This window comes from Hemibagrus wyckioides, linkage group LG19 (assembly GCF_019097595.1).
Source record: "Hemibagrus wyckioides isolate EC202008001 linkage group LG19, SWU_Hwy_1.0, whole genome shotgun sequence".
Classification (NCBI taxonomy): Eukaryota; Metazoa; Chordata; class Actinopteri; order Siluriformes; family Bagridae; genus Hemibagrus; species Hemibagrus wyckioides.
The window spans coordinates 7,507,501-7,529,563 of NC_080728.1; the positions used below are offsets into that span (position 1 = coordinate 7,507,501).

At 39.3% G+C, this 22,063-nt stretch overlaps 1 protein-coding gene across 3 annotated transcripts; it reads left to right on the top strand.

Moving 5' to 3' along the window:
• The first annotated feature begins 2,399 nt into the window (after positions 1-2,399).
• gata3 (GATA binding protein 3) lies at positions 2,400-20,933 on the top strand. Of its 3 annotated transcripts, none has more exons than XM_058417562.1 (6): positions 2,400-2,546; positions 8,444-8,827; positions 10,652-11,218; positions 13,946-14,091; positions 16,882-17,007; positions 19,486-20,933. In XM_058417562.1, exons 2-6 carry the CDS (start codon positions 8,599-8,601, stop codon positions 19,771-19,773), a joined length of 1,356 nt encoding a protein of 451 aa, XP_058273545.1. In that variant the 5' UTR covers positions 2,400-2,546; positions 8,444-8,598; the 3' UTR covers positions 19,774-20,933. The 3 variants fall into 3 exon arrangements, with proteins under 3 accessions (XP_058273545.1, XP_058273546.1, XP_058273547.1); XM_058417563.1 differs by lacking the exon at positions 2,400-2,546 and adding an exon at positions 8,068-8,286; XM_058417564.1 differs by lacking the exon at positions 2,400-2,546 and having other exon boundaries at positions 8,068-8,827; positions 10,652-11,161.
• The last annotated feature ends 1,130 nt before the right edge of the window (positions 20,934-22,063 follow it).

A 22,063-nucleotide genomic window follows, 5' to 3' on the forward strand; every position in this document is an offset into this window, starting at 1 on the left:
AGATCATCAACATCAACACCACCGGCATCCAATCCCAATAACTAACACCAACACCAAACTACCTTAACACTGAATTCAAACAGTACTTACACTAATACCTCTACCTTATCAATAACACCAATACCACCAACAAACACAACACCAACCTCACAAACACCTCCAAATTAAACACCACCAGCATCAATACTAACATCACAAACACTGACAAAACTCTGAACCAAGCAATAATATAGTAGTGGGGACTATATTTAACGCTTCTTCAGGTCAGTCAGTGAGCTCATAGAGAAGGCAGAAGAAGAGAAAGATGTGTGAGAAGACGGTGTGTGTGTGTGTGTGTATGTGTGTGTGTGTGTGTGTGTGTGTGAGAGAGAGAGAGAGCACAGGTATGAATCTTCTTCTTCCCACATTAATAATTGTCACTGAATAACCAATACCTTAAAATCCGAATTATATTTCATGTTACTTCATGTGAACGATCAAACATAAAAATCAAAATTTCTTAACACCGCTGTAGTCAGAGCGCGCGCCGACACTTTTAACCATTTCTGGCCTAGTGTTAGACCAGACCCCGTTAGTCTCGGGTTTAATCTCTGTCCCATGTTGAATCAGGGATCTTCACTCTGACTGTTTTCGTTAAATGACGCCGAGCTCGTGCGCAGAATCCGTGATGCCATTGTTAAGATGTTCCAAACCCGCCATTATTACTGCACCATCATATCTATTGGACATTTTCGTTCCCTGAATTCCGTTACTTGTTTCTCTGACCACTGAGGACGTTATCTATCTCACAGTCCAGTGTTAAGATACATCCTGGTGTTTAATAACAGTATAATATATCCTCAAATCTTCTAGGTGACGTTTTCAATTTCGTTTTGGAATTTGTATTTTAATTTTAATGTAATATAAGCTAGCTAACCCGTTCTCTGTGCTCACGTCGACGCGCGTGCAATTAAAAAAAATGGTAAAAGTTCAATTGTGCTCGTGCTCGCGGACTGAGCACGTGCTCTAGAAACTTCTGCTGCATGAGTAAAGAAACCACAAACAACACAAAGGTAATGCAAACAGAATAAAACTTGTGTGTGTGTGTGTGTATATAGACACTTATCTTTAATAATTCCTTATCATCAGATAATATACATGTTGATAAGCAAACAATTCTGCCATTTTTAGCCATTTCAGAAATGATCAGTTCAGCAAAATAATTAATAAATATGCACATGTGCAAAAAACAAACAAAACAAACAAACCAATAAAACCCCGCACCATTTACAATGCAGTTTAGAAATGTAAAAGAAGCCAATTTTTTGCATTTCACCTCAGTAACCAAGATGCTTTCCCTCTCTTATTATTCACCCACGTGTTTTCAACACGAATACAGATTTGCTTAATAATAATAATAATAATAATAATAATAATAATAATAATAATTTATGTCTTTTGTTAACTCCCCCAGTGCTACGAATTAGAGCAATTAATTCAGCTCTTAATCTTTATTTATAGCATTTATAACGCGTCTCAATTATCTGTGACGAAACTGTTATTGAATGCCTATTAAAATACCCATATCATTAAAATCGGCATATTTTAAAAGGTTACTTAAAGCTTTTTTTTTTATTCATAAATTGGAGATGAAAAAAATCATCTCGGTGCGATTTTGACTAATTCTATTAAATATGAAGAAGAAGAAAAAAAGGACGGATATGAATTACGGTTAGTGCTGATGACTGGAAATATTAAATGAGTAATGTTTATAAAGAGCCCCTGTTTTAACTGACATTTTTCTGTTTAAAGCCAGATATTTTAACAGAATTTCTCTTGCATGTAGATGCCGTGGTTGTGTCCTTCCTCCTCCTCCTCCTCCTCCTCCTCCTCTTCGGATTTTTTTTTCTATTTTTCTCAGAAAGAAAAAAAACCTCGGTGAGAAATCCCCAGCTCCGAACCTGCACTAGTGTACTGAATTATCTCTCAGAACTGGATTAACGCCGACATCTGAACACAAAACATTTTATAGCGATTTCATTCAGATTTCATTCAGCATTAAACAGAGAAAATAAACCCTGAGTATAAATAAATTGATAAGTGAAAGATTTGGTGCAGTCTGTGTTCATTCAGCACTGGGGATTTTTTTGATGCACGTGCTGAGTAAAAAGAAAAGGCTGGCGGTGTCTGCTGCTTCTTCGTCCGCGACCTCTTCTGTGTGTTAAAATGGTTTTGTGTTGACTCCAGCTCAGATTAAGTGTGTGTGCGTGTGTGTCCGCAACCTGTACGCGCTTGCTGTACAGTAAGTACGGTAGCACTTTTTTTCCCCTCTTGGTTTGTGTGTGTGAATGTGTGTGTGTTTGAGTGTGTGTGTGTTTGAGTGTGTGTGTGTGTGTGTGTGTGTGCGCGCTCGCGTGCGCGTGCGCGCGTGGACGCTGTAGGCTAGGAGGAGAAAGAAGCTCAACGCGTACCCAGCTCAGGGTTTTCTCTCTCTCTCTTGGCTGTAAATGCCATCCGCACCTCGATCTGGGTGTCACCTCATCTAATCACCAACCTCAATTCAGCAGGTCAGTGCATATTTAATTTTCTATCTTCACATTTCCGTTGGCAAACGTAACAATATTAGCATACCAGCTCTAGCTCTTTCAGGGCGCATTAATTTAGCTTGCGTCCGCTTGGGTCAGCTTCCGCATCACTGATGCGTACACTTGGTGTGTGATACGATTTACATTTTTTTCAGTGTTTTTTTTTTATTTATTTTATTTTATTTATTTTCCTTCACTTTTGCTAAAAGAGACTCCAAAAAGCAGCACGGAGTGTCTTTTTGTTACCCTGACGCGTTTAGCACTGCATTATGGGTACGTTGGTTCGAAATATTAGTACAATAATTATTAGAATTATAGTAGAATACATGAAATAATGCTCGCATGAGCTGCATGGATGATGAAATTGAAATGATGAAATTCATCATCATCATAATACGTGCGTTTTTGTTGGAGGTAATAATGCTGATGCAGTGTCTAAAAGTGTGTGAGCGTGAGTGTGTCTGTGTGTGTGGCACAGATAGATGTCAAATCTCCCAGTCCTGAGTGTGTGTGTGTGTGTTTAGCCTACTCATTTCACAGGTCAGATACACAGGCTGTGCACCCACGACCACTTTCCGAAAATGCTAGGCTTTTTAATGGTAGGCTGATAATATATATATATATATTATAGCCATGTTCCCATAGACGAAGATGAAAACGGTTTAATGATCTATTACCACCTGAGTGTGTAGAAGAGAAAGTCTGCCTGCTCATAGCCGTGAAATTGATCTGATTAGGGTCATAAAAGAGAAAGAACGAGGCTGTGTGTGAAAGAAGGAGAGAGAGAGAGGGAGACAGACAGAGAGAGAGAGAGAGTATGATTGTGTGAGCTACAAACACGCTAAGATGAGGACATTAAGGGACCCCGTAGTCCGTCTGCATACCCGTTTGTATGTGTGTGTTTGTGTGTGTGTTTGTGTGTGTGTGTTCGGGCGCGTGTCATTTGCATCTAGAGATACAGTGAGAGGGATTGATTAGAGCTGAATGGATGTCAAGCAGCTGTTTTTGGCCTGATAGTGAGAGACACCGGATGGAGTTAAACCACATTTCCAAATACACATGTGTTCCAAAAATAAATAAATAAAATATGCACACACTCTTGTTTGAACAAGAACAGTTGTGATTCATTGTTTGGCCTTGAGAGTGAAGATGTCACGCGTTTCAGCCGACACACAACAAAATCGCCCTTTCAAAATAATACTATTATTTGTACATTTTGAATTAAGATTAGATTTCACATATGCATGTTTATAAAAAGCAAACGAACGCAAAACAAAAATAAATGAATAGAGTGAAATTGACACACTAACCTGTGTGAAGCTTTAGAGATGATGTGGAGTGGGTGTGAGTGTCGTTCTCATCGTTCTGCCTGTCTCAGGCGCTCTTTCATGTCTTCCTTTCTTTTTGATTCAGCAAAAACAAGACTCTCTCTCTATCATTTCTCTCTCTCTCTTTCATTCCCCTCATCTTCATCATTCTATAATGTCTGGTGTTCTTAGAAATATCTGTTTTCTCTCAGTTTGACAGCGCCTTTCAGGATTTTTCTAAGCTTGATTCTCAGAAGCAGAAGGGCCCTCAAATATCGCAGAGGACTCAAAAAGAAATTTCGTTCTTGAAAAGACTCGACAAAAACACCACCTTAGTAAAGGATTAATCATCCTGAGCCTTTTTCCCCTTAACGGTTCAGTTCAGGCTTTGACATATATGTTCTTACACTCAACACATTTCGAGATATGAACGATTAATTAATCATTATTTTTTAATACGACTAAATAATTATGCTTATTAAAACAAATTTAACCACAGCTTCCCCCCACTGTCTTGTGTGAAAAAGCAAAAGTCAGTTTTATCGCTCATCAGTTTGCGTGTGTGTGTGTGTGTGTGTGTGTGTGTGTGTGTGTTTCCGCTTATGATTCGGGGTTGGTTCAATCTCTCAATCTCTCCACTGGTCTATCTATTCTAGTCCACATCCTATATATACTCATATGTAAGAAAAAATGATACATATGTAAAAATGAGAAAGGCAAATGGAATAAAAGGTATAAGAATGAAATGAGACACGAGATGCTAGAAGAAGTCGAGGCGCTTGAAATATTACTGCTTTAGGATGCCTCCATTTTACCTCCATCTCTATATCAAGAGTTGTATAGAATGTATAATAATAATAATAATAATAATAATAATAATAATAATAATAATTTGTATATGTATATATGTAAATAAATGTACGGTTTTATAATACGTAAATATGTCTACTAGACGACTTTCTAATTTCGAAATTAAAACGCAGTGAAAAAAAAATTCAGTTTTTGAAAAAGCGAGTCAGACTGAAAGAAAACACATAGTTCTAAGAACGACCTTGAAGCTGAATCATCAAGCGACTTCTTATAGGTTTATGCAGTGTTTTCTTTACATGAGGGTGACTACTGTAGTAAAGGCTTTAATGCTACGACTACATAATAATAATAATAATAATAATAATAATAATAATAATAATAATAATTAATCCTGGATTTTTTGGGGTGTCAGGGCCAGTGCAAGTGAGTGATGCCTTTATAATGAACACTACTAACTTTTATACCATAATCCTAACGCAACAATAATAAAAAGTGCCAGGTTTTTAATGTGTGTCGATGGTTTTGTGTGTGTAGATCAATGGTGGCCGATAAACATAAGTATGCTGTTATCTGTGTGCGTCATCTTTAGCGCTAAGACAGTGAGAAAAGTGCGATTTCCACTCGATGTTAATCTGACATTAAAATAACTCACAGATTATCTACGCTATCTCCAACCTGACCCACTACCACTGCCTCTACACTGATTTATTCTCGAGCCAAGAGAGTGTGTTTGATTTAAACACACACACATACACACACACACACACACACAAACAAAATGTAGGTAAATGATATAAAGGCTGTACAGTCGTGTGGGTTGGTCCACTTAATGCATTTCAGATTACAAACTCAAACATATATTGACAGCAATGTTATGTGCGTGAAATACACGCACGCACGCACACACACACACACCCACCCACCCACACACACACACTTCCGAATGCATTTTGCGGAAGCTGAGCTGCGGTGGTGTAAGGTTCCACTAAATCAGCAAATTTTATTTTTTTTTGTGTGTTTCTTATATCACTGCTCCTACTCTCCCCTCGTCGTTTATAGTAAGGAACGTGGCAATTTATGTCTAGGCAACAGACACACACACACAGAGTCGCGTATGCTGGTCTACTTAATGCATTTCAGATTACAAACTCCCAGGTGGATTTATTCCATTGTATCGATTTTTGTATCAGTTCTACTGAATGCCGGGAGTAGCACACACACACACACAAACACACACATGCGCGCACGCATGCACACGCTCACACAAAACCCCCTTTAATGTTTTGTATTGAACTCCCTTTGAAGCTATTACACCTGCAGTTTCATCTCCACAAAAAATGTCTGTATTTTCTCTCTATTTCCGGTCAGTCAGCCATGCCGAGTTTTAACACACGGGCTAAAAGCCCAGCGGTACCAGTATGAACACATTTTAGGCCCAGCTGTGCTAATCATTTGCGTACACACTGCTACTGGATAGTTTAAATAAAAATTAATAAATAAATAAAATAGATAGAGATGAGATAATGTGCAATATGTTATGCCATGCGATATCAATTTGATCTTAGTAATCTAAAATTAAAAACGACAACAAAATGCAAGTAAACGGTACTAATAAACATTACATAATAAATAAAATACTATAATCTAAAAATATTAAATACTAAAACGTGATCACAGAAACAGATAAAATATATAACCTAAAGTAATGATGCACAATGGTCATTTGAAACATAATGAAAATATGGCACATAAAAATATTTTAAAAATACATTTCACATATTAAAATCCGCAAAGCACACCAGATAATTTTTTATTTATTTATTTATTTTTGTGATGTATTCCAGACTGATTGTGTTTGTTTCTCTATTATTTTATTGTAAAAGAGTGATACGCAATAATTCAAAAATGCCTACGGATGTTTGCTTTTGACGGTAGACTTAATCCAGTAATACAGACAACACATTTGTGATGTAATGAGTGTAGAAGCCACACTAAAATTAAGTACGATGATTTCCGCTGTGCTATTTTAATAAACCCGTGTTATCCCTTTATCGATGAAGTAGTGACGTCACCTCAGTGAATTTTCACCTGCATTATGTACGCGGTGTTGAAATCACTCGGCCGCGCCATGTCACTCTATAGCAGCGTTCAGTACTGAGCGACGGATAGAGAAATGCAAAGCAGACCTTCACACGATTAATGCATGACATCTCATTGCATGAGCTGTAAACCGGTCTGTAAATGACGAGCGCGGCGCTTTATATGCACGCTGAGTCTGGTGTTAAGAATTAAGGAAAGTGGACAAAGGATGTGTTGCATGGCGAAAACGCAGAAACCCCATTTTGAACGAGCAGGATGTGAGCGTTAATGAAAGAGGAAAAGAAAAGTCTTGCGCATGTCACCGCGAGAGGACGCACTGTCACGCAGTTTTAAGAGAACAGCTGCCACTGTTAACAAGCTCTGACACACACACGCGCGCACACACACACACACACACACACACGCACGCACACACGGGGTCACTAGAAGACTGTAGGTTAGAAGATTTTTTTTAATTAGATTAAATAAACTTTTTTCAGAGCAAAATGAATCTGTATTTATTTTTACAATTTTTAGTAAAAAAAAAAAGATTAAGTAAACAATCCAGTAGTTTCCAATCCCAGAACAAGGGTTTAATAGTAATAATAATAATTAATAATAATAATAATTAATAATTATAATAATACATTTGTGTAAGTACATATGAGCACTTTCTTTTTTTGTTTCTTTTCTAAAGAAACTTCAGATTTTTTTTGTTTTAGTTTTGGAAGGTTTGTACATTTGTGTTATATTTTAGCTCTATCATGCGTGAGATAGTCCTGTATGTATTTATGAAGCTGATGTATAAATGTTGTGAAATAGAGAAATTGTGTGTGTGTCTGTGTGTGTGTGTGTGTGTGTGAATGAATTGTCCAAATGTGCTTTGTGAATGGGAGTGTGTGTGTGTGTGCATAGGGAGAGAGAGGAAGAGCTCCAAAGCTCCTGGTCATCTTTCCCTGCATGGCCCCCACTTTATTCAATTAGTCCGAGCGGTGTAGCCCCTCCCTACTGATGACACCGAAAGAGAGAGAGAGAGAGAGAGAGAGAGAGAGAGAGAGAGAGACCCTCCTTAAGTTGCGTCGCGCCACAAGCTGTCTGCGAGCATTGAGCCGCCTGGCGCCATCCTAAAAGAATGCCTTCACTGTAAAAAAAAAAAAAAAAAAAAAAAAAAAAAAAAGCGAGCAACGCTGGGACGGTGCTAGGTTTAGACGGAGAGGCAGGGAGTAGAGAGAGGGAGGTGGGACGGAGGGAGGGAGGAGGGAGGGAGGAGGAGGGAGGGAGTCACTGGGGGGGGGTTCGAAGGTTTTACCGCTGCGCATAAACAGAGATTTTGATCAGTGCGTTAAAAGTTTCGGTGGAGTCCGCGCGCACTGAGACTCTCCACAGCAACCCGACCTGTTGAGTCCGCGTGCGCCGTCACGGAGCAGAAAAACAGTCAAAATCCTTTGGAGCCGTACTCGGACAACACTGGACTTATTTGTTTGAAATCGCTATCAGAGGGCGCTCTTTGCATTTTTTGTGTGTTTGTAAGTCCCATGTGACATTTTAATAGTCGAACGTTTATTTATTGAAGCGGTCAGTCCTTTAAAGTGGCCGAAGAAAAAGGACACTGTGTTTTTTTTAACCCAATGATAGAAAAGACGACAAGAAACCGGACGGCGAGGTAAACTTTTTTTTTCTTAGTTGCAGGTGATCCTCGGAAGTTACTTCTGAAGAAACGTCTGGATTAATCAGAGACGGAATTTGGGGACTTTCATAAATATTACTTGTCTTTTACTTTCGCCTTGTGTGTATTATTTCCGCCCGCTTGTGTATGAACGTTTGCTAAAAACGAAACGATGGAAGTGAGCGCGGAGCAGACCCGCTGGATAGGCCACCACCCTCATCATCATCCTCACCCGGTGCTGAACGGGCAGCACGCGGAGCCGCACCACCCCGGACTCAGCCACTCGTACATGGAGCCGCAGTATCCGCTCGAGGACATGGACGTGCTCTTCAACATTGACGGACAGAGCGGCCACCCGTACTACGGGAACCGGGCCGTGCAGAGGTACCCGCCGCCACACGGTGAGCATCTGATGCCTTTTTTTTTTAATTTGCAGCACAAACACATCGGAGTTAGGGTTAGGGTTAGGGCGCACGCATTCAACGAGCACTTCACACTGTCTTTACATCTGGTTAAAGTGTCACTTATAGGTTAAACGGATTCTTATTAATACGGTTTTTAAATATCTAACTAAACTTTTTACTATTAAATTAAAATTGCATGATGTGCCTGGTGCAGGCTGATTTAAATGGAACTGAACTATTATTATTATTTGTTATTATTATTATTATTATTATTATTATTATTATTATTATTATTATTATTATTATTATTATTGTCATCACCATCATTATCATTATTATGGTTATTATTATGATGATTATTATTACTTGCATAAAAATATAAAAAAACTTGCATAGCAATATACTTATTTAAAAATAAAATACTAAATAATTTATAATATAAGAATAATAGTAAAATTATTTTAAAAAATACCAAGTAGACCTTACTTTACTGTATTATAAAATTCGTAAAAAAAAGAGGCAAGAAGTCTGCTACAAGCCAGAACATAGACGACCCGACCTTAAGGTGTTTTTTATCTCGAGTGGTGTGTCACTGGTTTCACATCTTTCTAGTGTTTTGCTGTCAGCTCATATTTTAGACTCTTAATAAAATTTAATCTGAAGTTTTCTACATTCGAGGCCTTTTCCTGTAGGAACAAAACAATGCACGCTACAGAGTCGGCATTTTGAATGAACATCCATTTGTTATTTCTACAATGTGTATTTATTTATCCTTCTTTTCTTTGAAGTGACAGAAGTGCCCGTTGTGAATAATGTGTGCTATCTTGACAATAATGCGTCGTTAGATTTAGATTTAGGCTTTTTATGGGAGTTGGTCAGTATGTGAGTTGGGGCCTTACAAATAACCCGACAAAGTTCAGATACATAAACGATTCTCTGGGTGGAGAAAGTTATTATTGTTATTGGGTTTAATTTATTGCCGTGACTTCGCGAGCCGTGTGCAGGCAGGAAAAGGCCTGACTTTGTTTCTCTTTTGAAGCTTGTCTCTTTCAGACATCTCGGTACTTTCAGATTTTCCCCGCACTTTAGACAGATACTGAAGGAGGAGTGTTGGGTATCGACGGCCTTGATAATGAGAGCTAATGACATGCGTTAGGTGTTAATTGTGAATCCTTCAGACTTTCACCATGCAGTATCGTTTAGTTTTTCCCCCCATACATGTAAACCAACCGAAATTTGTTTCTTTCAGCATCGCAGATATACAAGACTAGAGTTTCAAAATACACTGCAGTGAACCACAATCCTGGCGGTGAATTATTATCCGCATTGTTTTTCATTTTGTAAAGCTCAATTCAAATCAGCCAGGATTGTAGTGTATTACATTATCAATAAAATATATTACGTTACCAGTCATAATAATAATAATAATAATAATAATAACATTTTACTTAGAAGTTTCAAAACGAAAGGTTGTAGATTTTGGCCCTCTACAATTTAGCAAAATTTGTTTCCAGTTGTGCTATAATTTCTATTTAAAAAAAATCTGTGATGAAATATGTCTGCACTTAGTTTTGTCGTCACTTGAATAATTACAAACAGTACATTTATAATTCAGCTTGTAAAGATTTCTTAATGTTATTTCTCTCGTGGTTTTTAATGTGGTTTTAAAACATGGCAGTCTATTAGTGATGCCACTGCCTGTTTTTTGTCATGTGGTTTGAACCAGCTTTAAACTGAGCGTTTTGATAAAAAAAAAAAAAAACAAGCATTGACGGTGACGTTTTTGTTAACACGCCTCTGTGTTTGTATGTGCCTTTTCAGGTAGTCAGGTGTGTCGCCCATCACTGCTGCACGGCTCTCTGCCATGGCTGGAGAGCAGTAAAGGGATCGGATCACACCATGGGGCCTCACCCTGGAACCTGGGCCCCCCTTTTTCCAAAGCACCACTGCACCATGGCTCCCCGGGGCCTCTGTCTGTCTACCCTCCTCCACCCTCGTCCTCCTCCTCTTCTTCCTCTTCCTCCTCTTCACTGTCAGCCGGCCATGCCAGCCCTCACCTCTTCACGTTTCCTCCTACTCCTCCAAAAGACGTGTCCCCAGACCCAGCTGTGTCCACGCAATCTTCCGGTTCTTCACTGCGGCCTGAAGACAAAGAGTGCATCAAGTACCAGCTGCCCGAGGGCATGAAGCTGGATGCAGCCCACAGCCGTAGCATGGCCATCGGAGCAGGCGCAGTGGCAACGTCCTCCTCCGCGCATCACCCCATCGCCACTTACCCTCCCTATGTGTCCGATTACGGGCCGGGGCTCTTCCCACCCAGCAGCCTGCTAGGTGGGTCCTCCTCTAGTTATGGTTCCAAAACGAGACCAAAAACAAGGTCCTGTTCAGGTAGGCGTGCGATTTATTACCCATTTTGATTTAACTTAACCACAACATAGGCAAAACATTTCACCCTAGCCTCCTTTCTATTTGTTCCAAATTTACCAGACTTCCTCACAAACAGCCTCCCGGGGTCAGGGCCACTCTGAGGCAATTGATAAGTATTTGTGTTCATTTAGCACTCCATAGGAAAGGCCTCATTGAAATTAACTGCTTGAATGCTGGCCTTGTGTTATCCATATCAAACAAAACAGCATATGGCTTCAATGGCAATTTAAGATAAATTATATACTTAATGATCATTAGGAAATATTCCTATTAGGAACAATATTCTCAATATAATCTACCAGTTTAAAGGTAAAATTATTAAATAATAAATAATGGACCAAGAAATAAATTTGGACACAGATTTGTTTGTTACAGTCTGGCTTGTTTTCCCAATAGTGCATATTTAATATTTTATGATTAAAGGCCTGCATTAGACTAAATCTATTGTTGTCCAGTGATAAAGCCGAATACCATCATGCGGGATAATTAAACATTACCCAATTTGTTCCGACTAGTCCGTTTTTTTTTCTCCTGATGTTTGCAATTTTTTTGCATCTCTTCTGATCCCGGTCTCCGCAGTGTTTTATGTGTTTAAGCTAATCCACTTACGTTCAGCCTGCTGCGCTGTTTATTTTAGCGCTGAAACTCTGATGGAGAGGCCGGATGCTGCTGCATGAATCTCTATCCAAACACGGGGGGAAATTAGTGGGGAAAAAGGTCATTCAGTCACCAGCAACCAAACCGGTTTCACTAGCAAAATACTCCTGTCAAAAACTGACTAATCCGATTTTCTCATCGAAGCTTTGATTTTTTGTTTTTTATTCTTTCATTTTTTTTACTGTGTAAAAATGTCAAAAATTACATTTAACGTAACCTCATAAAATTAAGCAATATTTGGTAACATAGATATCAGAAATAATATTTTTATTCAGCCTTTATTTATCATAAATATATATGTTTTCCGATCTCGATCCTAATTTTGAACCATAAACAGTCTGTAATTATATTTCTTCCGCTTTACAGCTTGCAAAATCAATTCGTTCGCGCTAGTGCTTTGTGTTTTCGCACTTAATTGATTAATTGATTAATTCATTCATCAAAACACGTCAAATAGTGATTTGAAATATGATTGACAGTTGACACATATTGACGGGAATTATTAAACTCCTCCTCAAGCTAACATTCGTGGAGCTCTCTAGCTAACAGTAATTGTTCTGTTTAGAGCTGTAGCTTTGCGTAAATTAAACTGTCGATATTTTTACGCGAAGTGTGTTCTCGCGATATTTGAACGTGACGTGGAGGAAATTATTAAATTCGAAAATCCAGACGCAAAAGAAGCTGCTTAACCAAACCGGTCTAGATTAGATTTAAACAGTTTCTTGTGGTATGTACAAGTGTGTTTGAAACAGTACAGCCAATTCTAACCTATTTTATAGTTTGCTGATATTTCTCATATCGTCTGTACGTGACCTTAAACCTGAAATGTTTCATTTTGTGGTCGAGTTGCAGCCCACAAACCCGGAACAAGCTTTGCGCAACACGAGGCGATATTACAGTACAGGCAGAAGTGTCCACACAAACTTACTGAATAAAAAGTTTTTATTTCTTCTAATATTAAAAACAAAACCGTGTTTAACTGCTAAGTTTAATATAAGGCAAATAAGCTGTACATAGCAATGCTAATAACCTGTCTTGACTGAATAGGAAGGGTTAGAATAACAAATGGAAAACACATTTGTTATAACCAAAAGATTTTTCCTTATTTTTGACTCTGACCTAAATCGTTTACTGTAGCACTAAATAATATACCGAGTTATAATTTTTTTCCCCTTCTTTGTGTATGGACCAATGCCGAGTGCAGTGGCATGACACCGAACATGCGCGCGCGCTCCGACTGTCACTCAAACTGGAGGGGGGGTGTGTGGGTAGAGGCCTACACTGTTTCAATTACGCGCGCGCTCACACGCACGCACACACGCACGCACACACACACCAGATTAGACATGTAGTCTAAATTAGCCCAATGCAAATCAAAAGCAATAAAATACTGCATTTATTATTATTATTATTATTATTATTATTATTATTATTATTATTATTATTATTAATAATAATAATAATAATAATAATGATAATGTGGCTTATTCCATCGCTCTTTTCTACTGCCCTGATGAACCGGGAGATTGTTTGATAGGAAATGAAATACAGACATGACCCATAATATACCCATAATAATGCACACCTTATATATAATTATTCTGAATAAGCGGTGTTATTTTTCCAACGTATTTTCATTCCAACATTCTCGTCTTATTCTCTGATGGCTTTGATAAGACCTATCTGCAACATCACCTACCTGATCTGAGTAGCGGTCTACTACTATTGTTATTGTTGCTGTAATTGTGTTTGTTGTTGCTAATTTAAAATTATAACATTGCATGTCACGCGCATTTTAATGAGAGCATTTGCTATACGAGCCCCCCCCCCCCCACAATGTTTCTCAACAGTGCTGTTTTAAAATGCTGCCTTTTCTGCTTGAAGATGCTGTGGTGACTTTAGTATCTCTGCACGTGTGCGTTTTTAGGTGCCACTTATATTTTGAAGCATAGTCACTTCTGCAGGTTTGTGAATTAGTCAGAACTTTATGTGCGTGTGTTTTTTATAAATGTGCATGTTTTGTGCGTGCAGAGGGCCGGGAATGCGTGAACTGCGGAGCCACTTCTACTCCTCTTTGGCGGCGGGACGGAACCGGCCACTACCTGTGTAACGCGTGCGGACTTTACCACAAGATGAACGGGCAGAACCGACCCCTTATCAAGCCCAAGCGGAGACTGGTACGCCTTTTCCCCGTTATTCCGTTATTATCTCAGTTACACAAGTAGATGCACGAACTGGGACTCTGGACAAGGATTAAAAATAAAACTATTTTAGACAAATTATTGTAAACTATTTTTTTTCTAAATTATTATTATTATTATTATTATTATTATTATTATTATCTTTCACAGATGTTTTAGTTTAGTCTTAGTGTGAACACAAACAAAAAGTCCTAACTAGACTCCCGCATATTTAGTATCTATTATGAATGTTATTAAATACTAAGAGTATTTACATTTTAGTCTTATTCATTAGTTTTAGTCCATTGTCCATACAGGAGAGCAGCACACACCAGTAGATCACACACACCTGACCTTTTCCCGCTAATATAACAGTAAAATAGTCTAATAAATTATACTATATTATACATTATATATTATTATTTTCCCCCCATAAAAACTGTGAGGACCACACGTGCTGTGCCGAAGCTGAAAATATCAGTAGAGAATCTCACATACATGATCAAGAAATTGCGGATGGGAAAGCGCTTGCTTGAGGATGCGGGGAAACTTGTTTTGGCTAATTAAATAAAAATACAAAAATGTATTAAATAGAATTATCTTTAGACAAAGAGTACAAAATCATGGCCTTATTCTAGCCTATATCAAATGAATATTAAAATGTAATTTCACTTTACGCACAGCAGGCCTACAGATGCTTCATTGAAAGCATGTGATCGGAATACTCATGTCACACTCTTGATTTTACAAAGCACAGCCAAGCATCGCATCTTTTCGGCTATGAAATCGGGCATTTCCGTGACAAAGGGAAAACTTCGATGCAGCGTGTGGAAGGCCGTTCTTTTACATCAGTACATTCTAGAACACATCATGCCGCAGGCTCGAAAACCGTTATACCCCAATTTAAGCCGGAAGCCGACTTGACGTCATTATTACTCATCATTATTCATTATTACTCATCATTGTTGATGTGGCTAGAAAGATGGTTAGTTTTTAAGCTAGTCAATATAAACAAGCTTGTGCAATATATGCTGCTACACTTTAAGTAACCCTAATGACATCATGACTAACGATTTTGACTTCAGCATGCATTTCTAAACCAGCATAGGTGTTTTTTTTTTTTTTTGTTCTCCTCTGTGGTCTGACTAATGTTTAATGAAAAATTCTGTCATGAAAAGTGCTAGCACATGTACACTGTTGAAGGCATGCATATGTCCACAGAGTTCTTCAAAGATCTTGTAACAAATTATACCTAAGGCGTTCAAACAGACACACAAATGGCAGCTGCAATTCGTCCCACGATCTCAATGATGGTCAAAGACTGAATCGCTAGTAATGTACCTCTCTTACATATAGAGCTGCGTAGATTTGTAGCAGAAATGGATCACGGTCTAGGTAGAAGAAAGCAATTAATAGTTTCTTAAAGTAAAATGTAGCTGTGCCGTGCTTAATGTCACCTAAAATACAGCTGGGCGTTAAAATGTGACAATATTTAAAACATTTAAAGGTGAATTCCCTGTATGCAGACTGTCTTTCTAGATTTAGATATACCTCATTCAAGGCAGGGGAAACTGTCAGAGGGCAGCTCTATTTTGGCATCTCTCTCTCTCTCTCTCTCTCTCTCTCTGTCTGTCTCTCTCTCCCCCACTCTCTCTCACTCTCTCTAATGTAAAAAGCTGACTTCCCAGGAAAAGGCTGCCGGATATCTGAGCGCTGCTGATAAAGTCCCCAGCCTAAACATAAAGGCAGGCGGAGGGGGCAAGAGTCACCACGACTCCTCAGAAGGCAGGGGATGAGGGGGTGAGGGGGGAGTATGGGAGAAAGAGGGAGCGTGTGCATGAGAGAGAAAGAGACAGAATGGGGATGAAAAGAGCAAATGTCAGGGTATACTACTATGATTCCTTTCTACTGGTGATCAGCAAAGTAGTGCAGGGTTCCCTTTGCTGCCTTTACATATTTTTTCTTCACTGCTCATTTAAAGGAACAGCTAATAAGCCCATAGGCTTTCCAATATTTTTGTAGTTAACTGGTTTCGTTTTCTTGTGCATTTGTAAAAAGAAAAAACTATTCTTAAGTGCATATGATTTTTTTTTTCAAACTTTACTTGTTTATGATAAACTTTAACGAACATTTTTTCAAAACTCAAACTCCATTGTGCAAAATGAAGCAAAGGACAAAAACAGATGGTCCATATTAAGAAGATGAAGTTATGTATACTGTTGGCCTAGAGAAAAACAGAAAGAGCAAGATTCGGCTATGTGGAGAAGCAAGAAAACATGCAACATGAATATAAATCCATCTTTGAGTGCATTGCCCATGGAAAAGCTATTTGTGGGCAATGCGGAGTGACGGGAATGAAATTTACGCCGGGTCTAATTGAATAAACTGTCAGCGTGATTGTTTTAAATACGAGACAGGAGCTTCGTCTTGCCTGCTCTTAATGCTAACTTCTCCGTTTAACAGGAAAATTTCATCAGCCTTAATGGTTGCCATTTAAGCCTCCGCTTTTATGCCCTTTTATAAATATTTGCATTTGAGGGAATATATTTTTAGCCCAGTCAAGGGACGGCTGTTAGAAGTCTCTTTGCCACGTTATTCCTTCAACATCACTCTACGTCACAGAAAAGGAAAAAAAAAACCTCAGCCATTAGATGAGAAGGATTAGACAATACTGTGTAGAAGGTTAACGTATGGTCATGTATGGTTGGAACACTATGGCTACTAACTGCTGAGGTGTGAAAGCACAGGTCACTATGTCTAATCCCTCTGTTTCTCTGCCTCTTGCAGTCTGCTGCACGGCGAGCAGGAACCTCCTGTGCAAACTGTCAAACGACCACAACGACGCTGTGGAGGAGAAACGCCAACGGTGACCCGGTGTGCAATGCCTGCGGCCTCTACTTTAAACTGCACAATGTAAGTGCTGGATCTGATCTGATCTTTCTTTCTTTAAACTGGCAACAACTTGGAAAATGCTGACTTTAAAAACAAGAGTGTGTGAAAAATTGTTCAACATACACACAGACACACACACACACAAACAAACAAATTCCAGTATTCCCAGTAGTGCAATCAAGTATAATAAAAACACAAGGAAAATGATCATTATTATTCTGATTACTATAATGATTATTTTTTTATTTCTATTGTTGGAATGACAGGTCATAGTTTGTTGCAGTAGCCTTTATTACAACCTATTATTGCACTTGTAATTGTTTTTGGATGACTCTTATCAGCCACAGCTTAGATTGTAATATAAACAAATATTTCAGCATTGGATATAATCATCTGATGTGACCTAGTACCCAGTATATTTGCAAAATTCAAAACTACTTTTTATTCTATTTTTATTTTTATTTTTATGTCTCAGGCAGTCGTTAATGCATTTCACTTCACATCGTATTGTGCATGGTTTCACATGTGACCCATAAAATTAGAATCTGAAAATGAGCCTTTTGGTCTTGAAACAAATCCTAAATTTCACTGAACCTTCTGTTTCTCTTCTCTTAACCTTAACCTCTATCAAAGGCACACTGAAACTCTATGACAGAATGAAACCTTGCACTGGTGTGCGTGTTTTGTGTGTGTGTGTGTGTGTGCACGTGTCTGTCACACTGGCTTTGTGCTGAAACATCTCACACTGGTGTTGTGGTCACCCGGAGTCTTTTTGGAGTACGGAGGTTGGTGTTAGCATAGTGGTCTGTATGGTAACCACAGTGTGTACGTGTTTGTTGTGACGGTCAAGAACATGTAGCACAGAGAAATTCTTACATCAAGCACCTCACTAACTTTGGTGTCTCTAACACTGTGCTCTGCGCTACTTACAGAAACATCTAAAGGAAACCACAGTTGTGCGACTTATTGCTCGTTCATTGTAGCTTAAGTAAAGCAGGGCCGACTGCCCACGACTGACCTAGCGAGCGCCCAGTGACCACAAGAGGCCACAAAACCTAGCTATACCACACATCTCATAAGCGGATATTGTTCCTCGGTCTGTTGTTGCTTGATCTGTTTTGGTCCATGTTTAGTGTGATATGCAATGGACAAGCACATACATTTTTAAAAAGCTATTGATTAAAAGCATTCACATAATCGAGTACCACAATAGTATAAGCTTCTAGCTGTAGGTCTACTCTTCATTACTTTAGCCTGAAGAGAGAGAGAGAGAGAGAGAGAGAGAATAGGACAAAAAAATTTCTGTCCAAATGCTGTTCTAAACATTGTGGCCTGGCACCAAGTGCATACAGTGATGAAGTGAGTTGAAGCAAGCTAAGACAGAGCATAAAAAGGGAGAACAAGGGCATGAAAGGCACAGTAACAGAGCGAGAGAGAAAGAGAGAGCTAAAGGCTAAGGAGTTCAATTCTGTGATGGTGATGCTGGCTGGCAGGAGAGTGAGGTGTCGTGGCAGTGCCACTGTGCCCGTGTTCGCCGAGCCAGAGTCTGGGGTTTCTCTGCTTGGCAAGCCTGGCATCAGCTGTGCCTGGTGTCAAGGAATCAACAGCTAATTCCAGCCTGGTGCTGATATGACCTGACACACACACACACACACACACAAAGTATGTTTTTCTTACTATTCATGTGAGGACCTTCCACTGGCATAATTATTAATGCAGCTAGCTAATGCTATACTGAACCTAATCTAATCACAATCTTATCCTGATAATCTTACTTTTTTTATGTAAAAGCTGCAGTTCTTGACATCTGTGAAATCTGAAACCCAAACATATAGACACAGATGATTCCTCTGCTGCTTAACTGAAACTCGTAGTCCTAACACAAAGAACAGTACAGACTTTTGTCACGTATGCATCTCATATTAGTTAGGAAATTTGTCTGTATTTAAATGCTTTCAAAAATTGTTTCTACTCACATGCTGCAGATTGATCTGGCGTTCACACTATCAAGTGAGAAAGGTAGCCGTTCAAGTCTTATGTAGGTTTGTGACAATCAATTCAAACATCAGCAGCAAGCGACATTTTAAGTGTGATATTCTCAGTTTAATGGGAATTAGTTAAATCAGTAAAGCAGCAATATCACATGATTGGCACAAATATATGAATATACAGAGCTGGTTGTCTGATGTCTCCCAATTTCAGTTCCTTGGGTTTAGCAAATGTAACTTTGTAACGCTGCTGCAAGACCTATACATTTTTGGATACTAACATTTGTTATTGGGACTTACTGACCACAAGCATAACCTGTGGATACACTCAATTTGTTGTTTGCTAGTATGAATTGTGGGTCAAACCATTAACAATGCTCTTTTTATGGTATTATTGGAAATGTGTTTTCTAATATTTTAAAACGCTCTGATCGATACTACTGAATACCACCCGTCTTCTTTGATTAGCTAGCGCTAACGAAACCCCACCATTCTTATTTCTCCACCACAGATCAACCGACCACTCACTATGAAGAAGGAAGGCATCCAGACCCGCAACAGGAAGATGTCCAGCAAGTCCAAGAAGAGCAAAAAGTCTCAGGACAGCATGGACGACTTCCCCAAGAGCCTGATGGAGAAGAGTTCATTCAGCCCGGCTGCCCTCTCACGTCACATGACCTCATTCCCACCCTTCTCGCACTCGGGCCACATGCTGACCACACCCACTCCCATGCACCCCTCCTCCAGCTTGCCCTTTGCCCCCCACCACCCCTCCAGTATGGTGACCGCTATGGGTTAGGCTACCTCCAACCCTGACCGTGACCTCAGCCTCAACCACAACTCCTCAACCTTTGTTCCTCAACCCCTAAACCTGCTCTCTCCTGGCCCACAGATGACTGCTATGAGCCCTGTAAAACTTTTCTACACCCCTACTTCTCACCAACATGAGAAAGAAAGAGAAATAGAGAGAGTGAGAGAGACTTTCATTGCTTACATTGTTAACCTTATAACATCACCACCATTACTCATGTACAGGTTCCCTCTCTCATGGCACAGTCACCCAAAAGTGAAGCGGAAAGGTTTAAACCCTGTTCTCCTTCCATCTATCCATCCATCCATCCATCCATCCATCTATCCTTCCATCCAACCATCCATCCATCCTTTTATTCATCCCTCCATCTCAACTCATCATCCTTCCCTTTCGTTTTTCCTCAATAAGAGATAAGAACTCTGTGAAAACCACAGAGGAGACAGACTCTGCATATATTTGTACAAATTGTATGAAATACAGTACATTTAAAAGACTTTTTAAAAGAGAGAAAAAGACTAACAAGGAGGGGGGGAAAAAGTCCACGGGCAGCTAACGACAAGAAGGGTACGACTTAAACATGGAGGAAAGACAAGACGCCGAAGCGGGACGTTGTAGCGGCTCTTCCTTGTAAAGAAAGAGACAGAGACTGACAGAAAATAAAGTGAGAATAATGGAATGTGGGCTCTCTGTGTAATGGAACGGTGTGTAACGCATTAACGCTTGTGTAGTCAGGTCTGTTCCTCTGACTGCCAGCTACTCTTCTGGATGTGTAATAGGTCTTGGGCAATCGGTTTATGTTCACACACACACACACACACTCACACACACACACACACACACACACACACACACACACACATTCTTATTACACATGACCACCTGTTTTGTTCACCTTAAAGACTTTCTTCTGGCCCAGGTTATATGCATTGTGAAAAAAAAAAGTTCCTGTATTTGTTATTTGTATGTATAATTCAGAGTACCAAAAATACGAAAGAAACAAAGATGTAGAATTATTTCTTTATGTAATGCAGACTGAATGGTTGTACAAATTTAATAATCAATAGTGTAAAAAAAAAAAGACTTGCTTTTTTGTTGCGTAATTTTTTCCCCTCTTTGAAAATAATAAACTAGTTTAATCTCTGTTCACATCATGCATACTTTGAGGAAGTGGTCTTTTTTTGTCTTCACGTCTGTGTGTACGTGCGTTTGTGTGTGTGTGTGTTACTTAAGTGTGATATTAGTCACATCTGAAGACTTGTGGGGCACGTCTTCTGAAGAGATCCAATGCTAATAGGAAGGCCTAAAATAAAATGTGGCTTGTCCATGGTCTTGGTCATAGTTTAGTTTAGATACACACACACACACACACACACAGCAGGTTTGCAAAAGAAAGTAAATCCTTAAAACACAGCAGCGCTTTCTGACATGTAGCAGAATATAAATCTAACTATGTAGTGAAACTCAGATATGCAAACAAAATTGTTTCAGTGATAGATTGCTCAAGCGGATGCTTTAAAGTTGCTATTTTTCCCCTGACTCACCCTAAATGTTTAGCATCCTGTTGCAGGTGTGAGATTCAAAATGGCGTATTTTTGTTTAAGCGCTGTCAGAGAGCCTTCAGTCCCATTAATCGTGAATCGTTGAAACGTGAATCGTTGACCCGGAATCGTGAAACGTGAATCTTTGGCCCAGAATTAAGAACACACGAGGCAAATGTAACACCACAATAGGAGGATTTAACTTTCTAAACATTATGAGTCACACAGCCATTTCACTCAGCTTTCGTGCGAGGGGATACAGGAACTTGAGTTCTGCATGCCAAATTGATTCTGTAACCCTGAAGGAATGTCCATTAATATCAATATGGCCGCAGAGCAGCTAATGCGGTTTAAAGCTGAGTTTAAACGGGTCGTACACAAAGAGGAAACCTTTTTCCTGTGCTGACTTTGATCAGTGGATCATTGGGAGGTCATGAGGTCAGTGCACGCTGTTCCATTGTAGACAGCCATAGTCTTCAGTCCACTAACTTTTATGGGTCGTAAGAACAAGCCTGCCTCAGGGCCTTTGGGTTTGATTATCAAACACTTGCTATACGGGAGCACAGTACATGTAACCACACAACGAACCCAAGTAATGTTGTGTATCCAGTACACAGTAACTTATATTCCGCATGCCAGTATAATACTGTAACTACCCTGAAAGGATGGATGCACAGCAGCTAAGGTAAGCGAAAGTATAAAAGAACTCTAGAGGGTAGAATGTAAGTTGTGGGACTTGT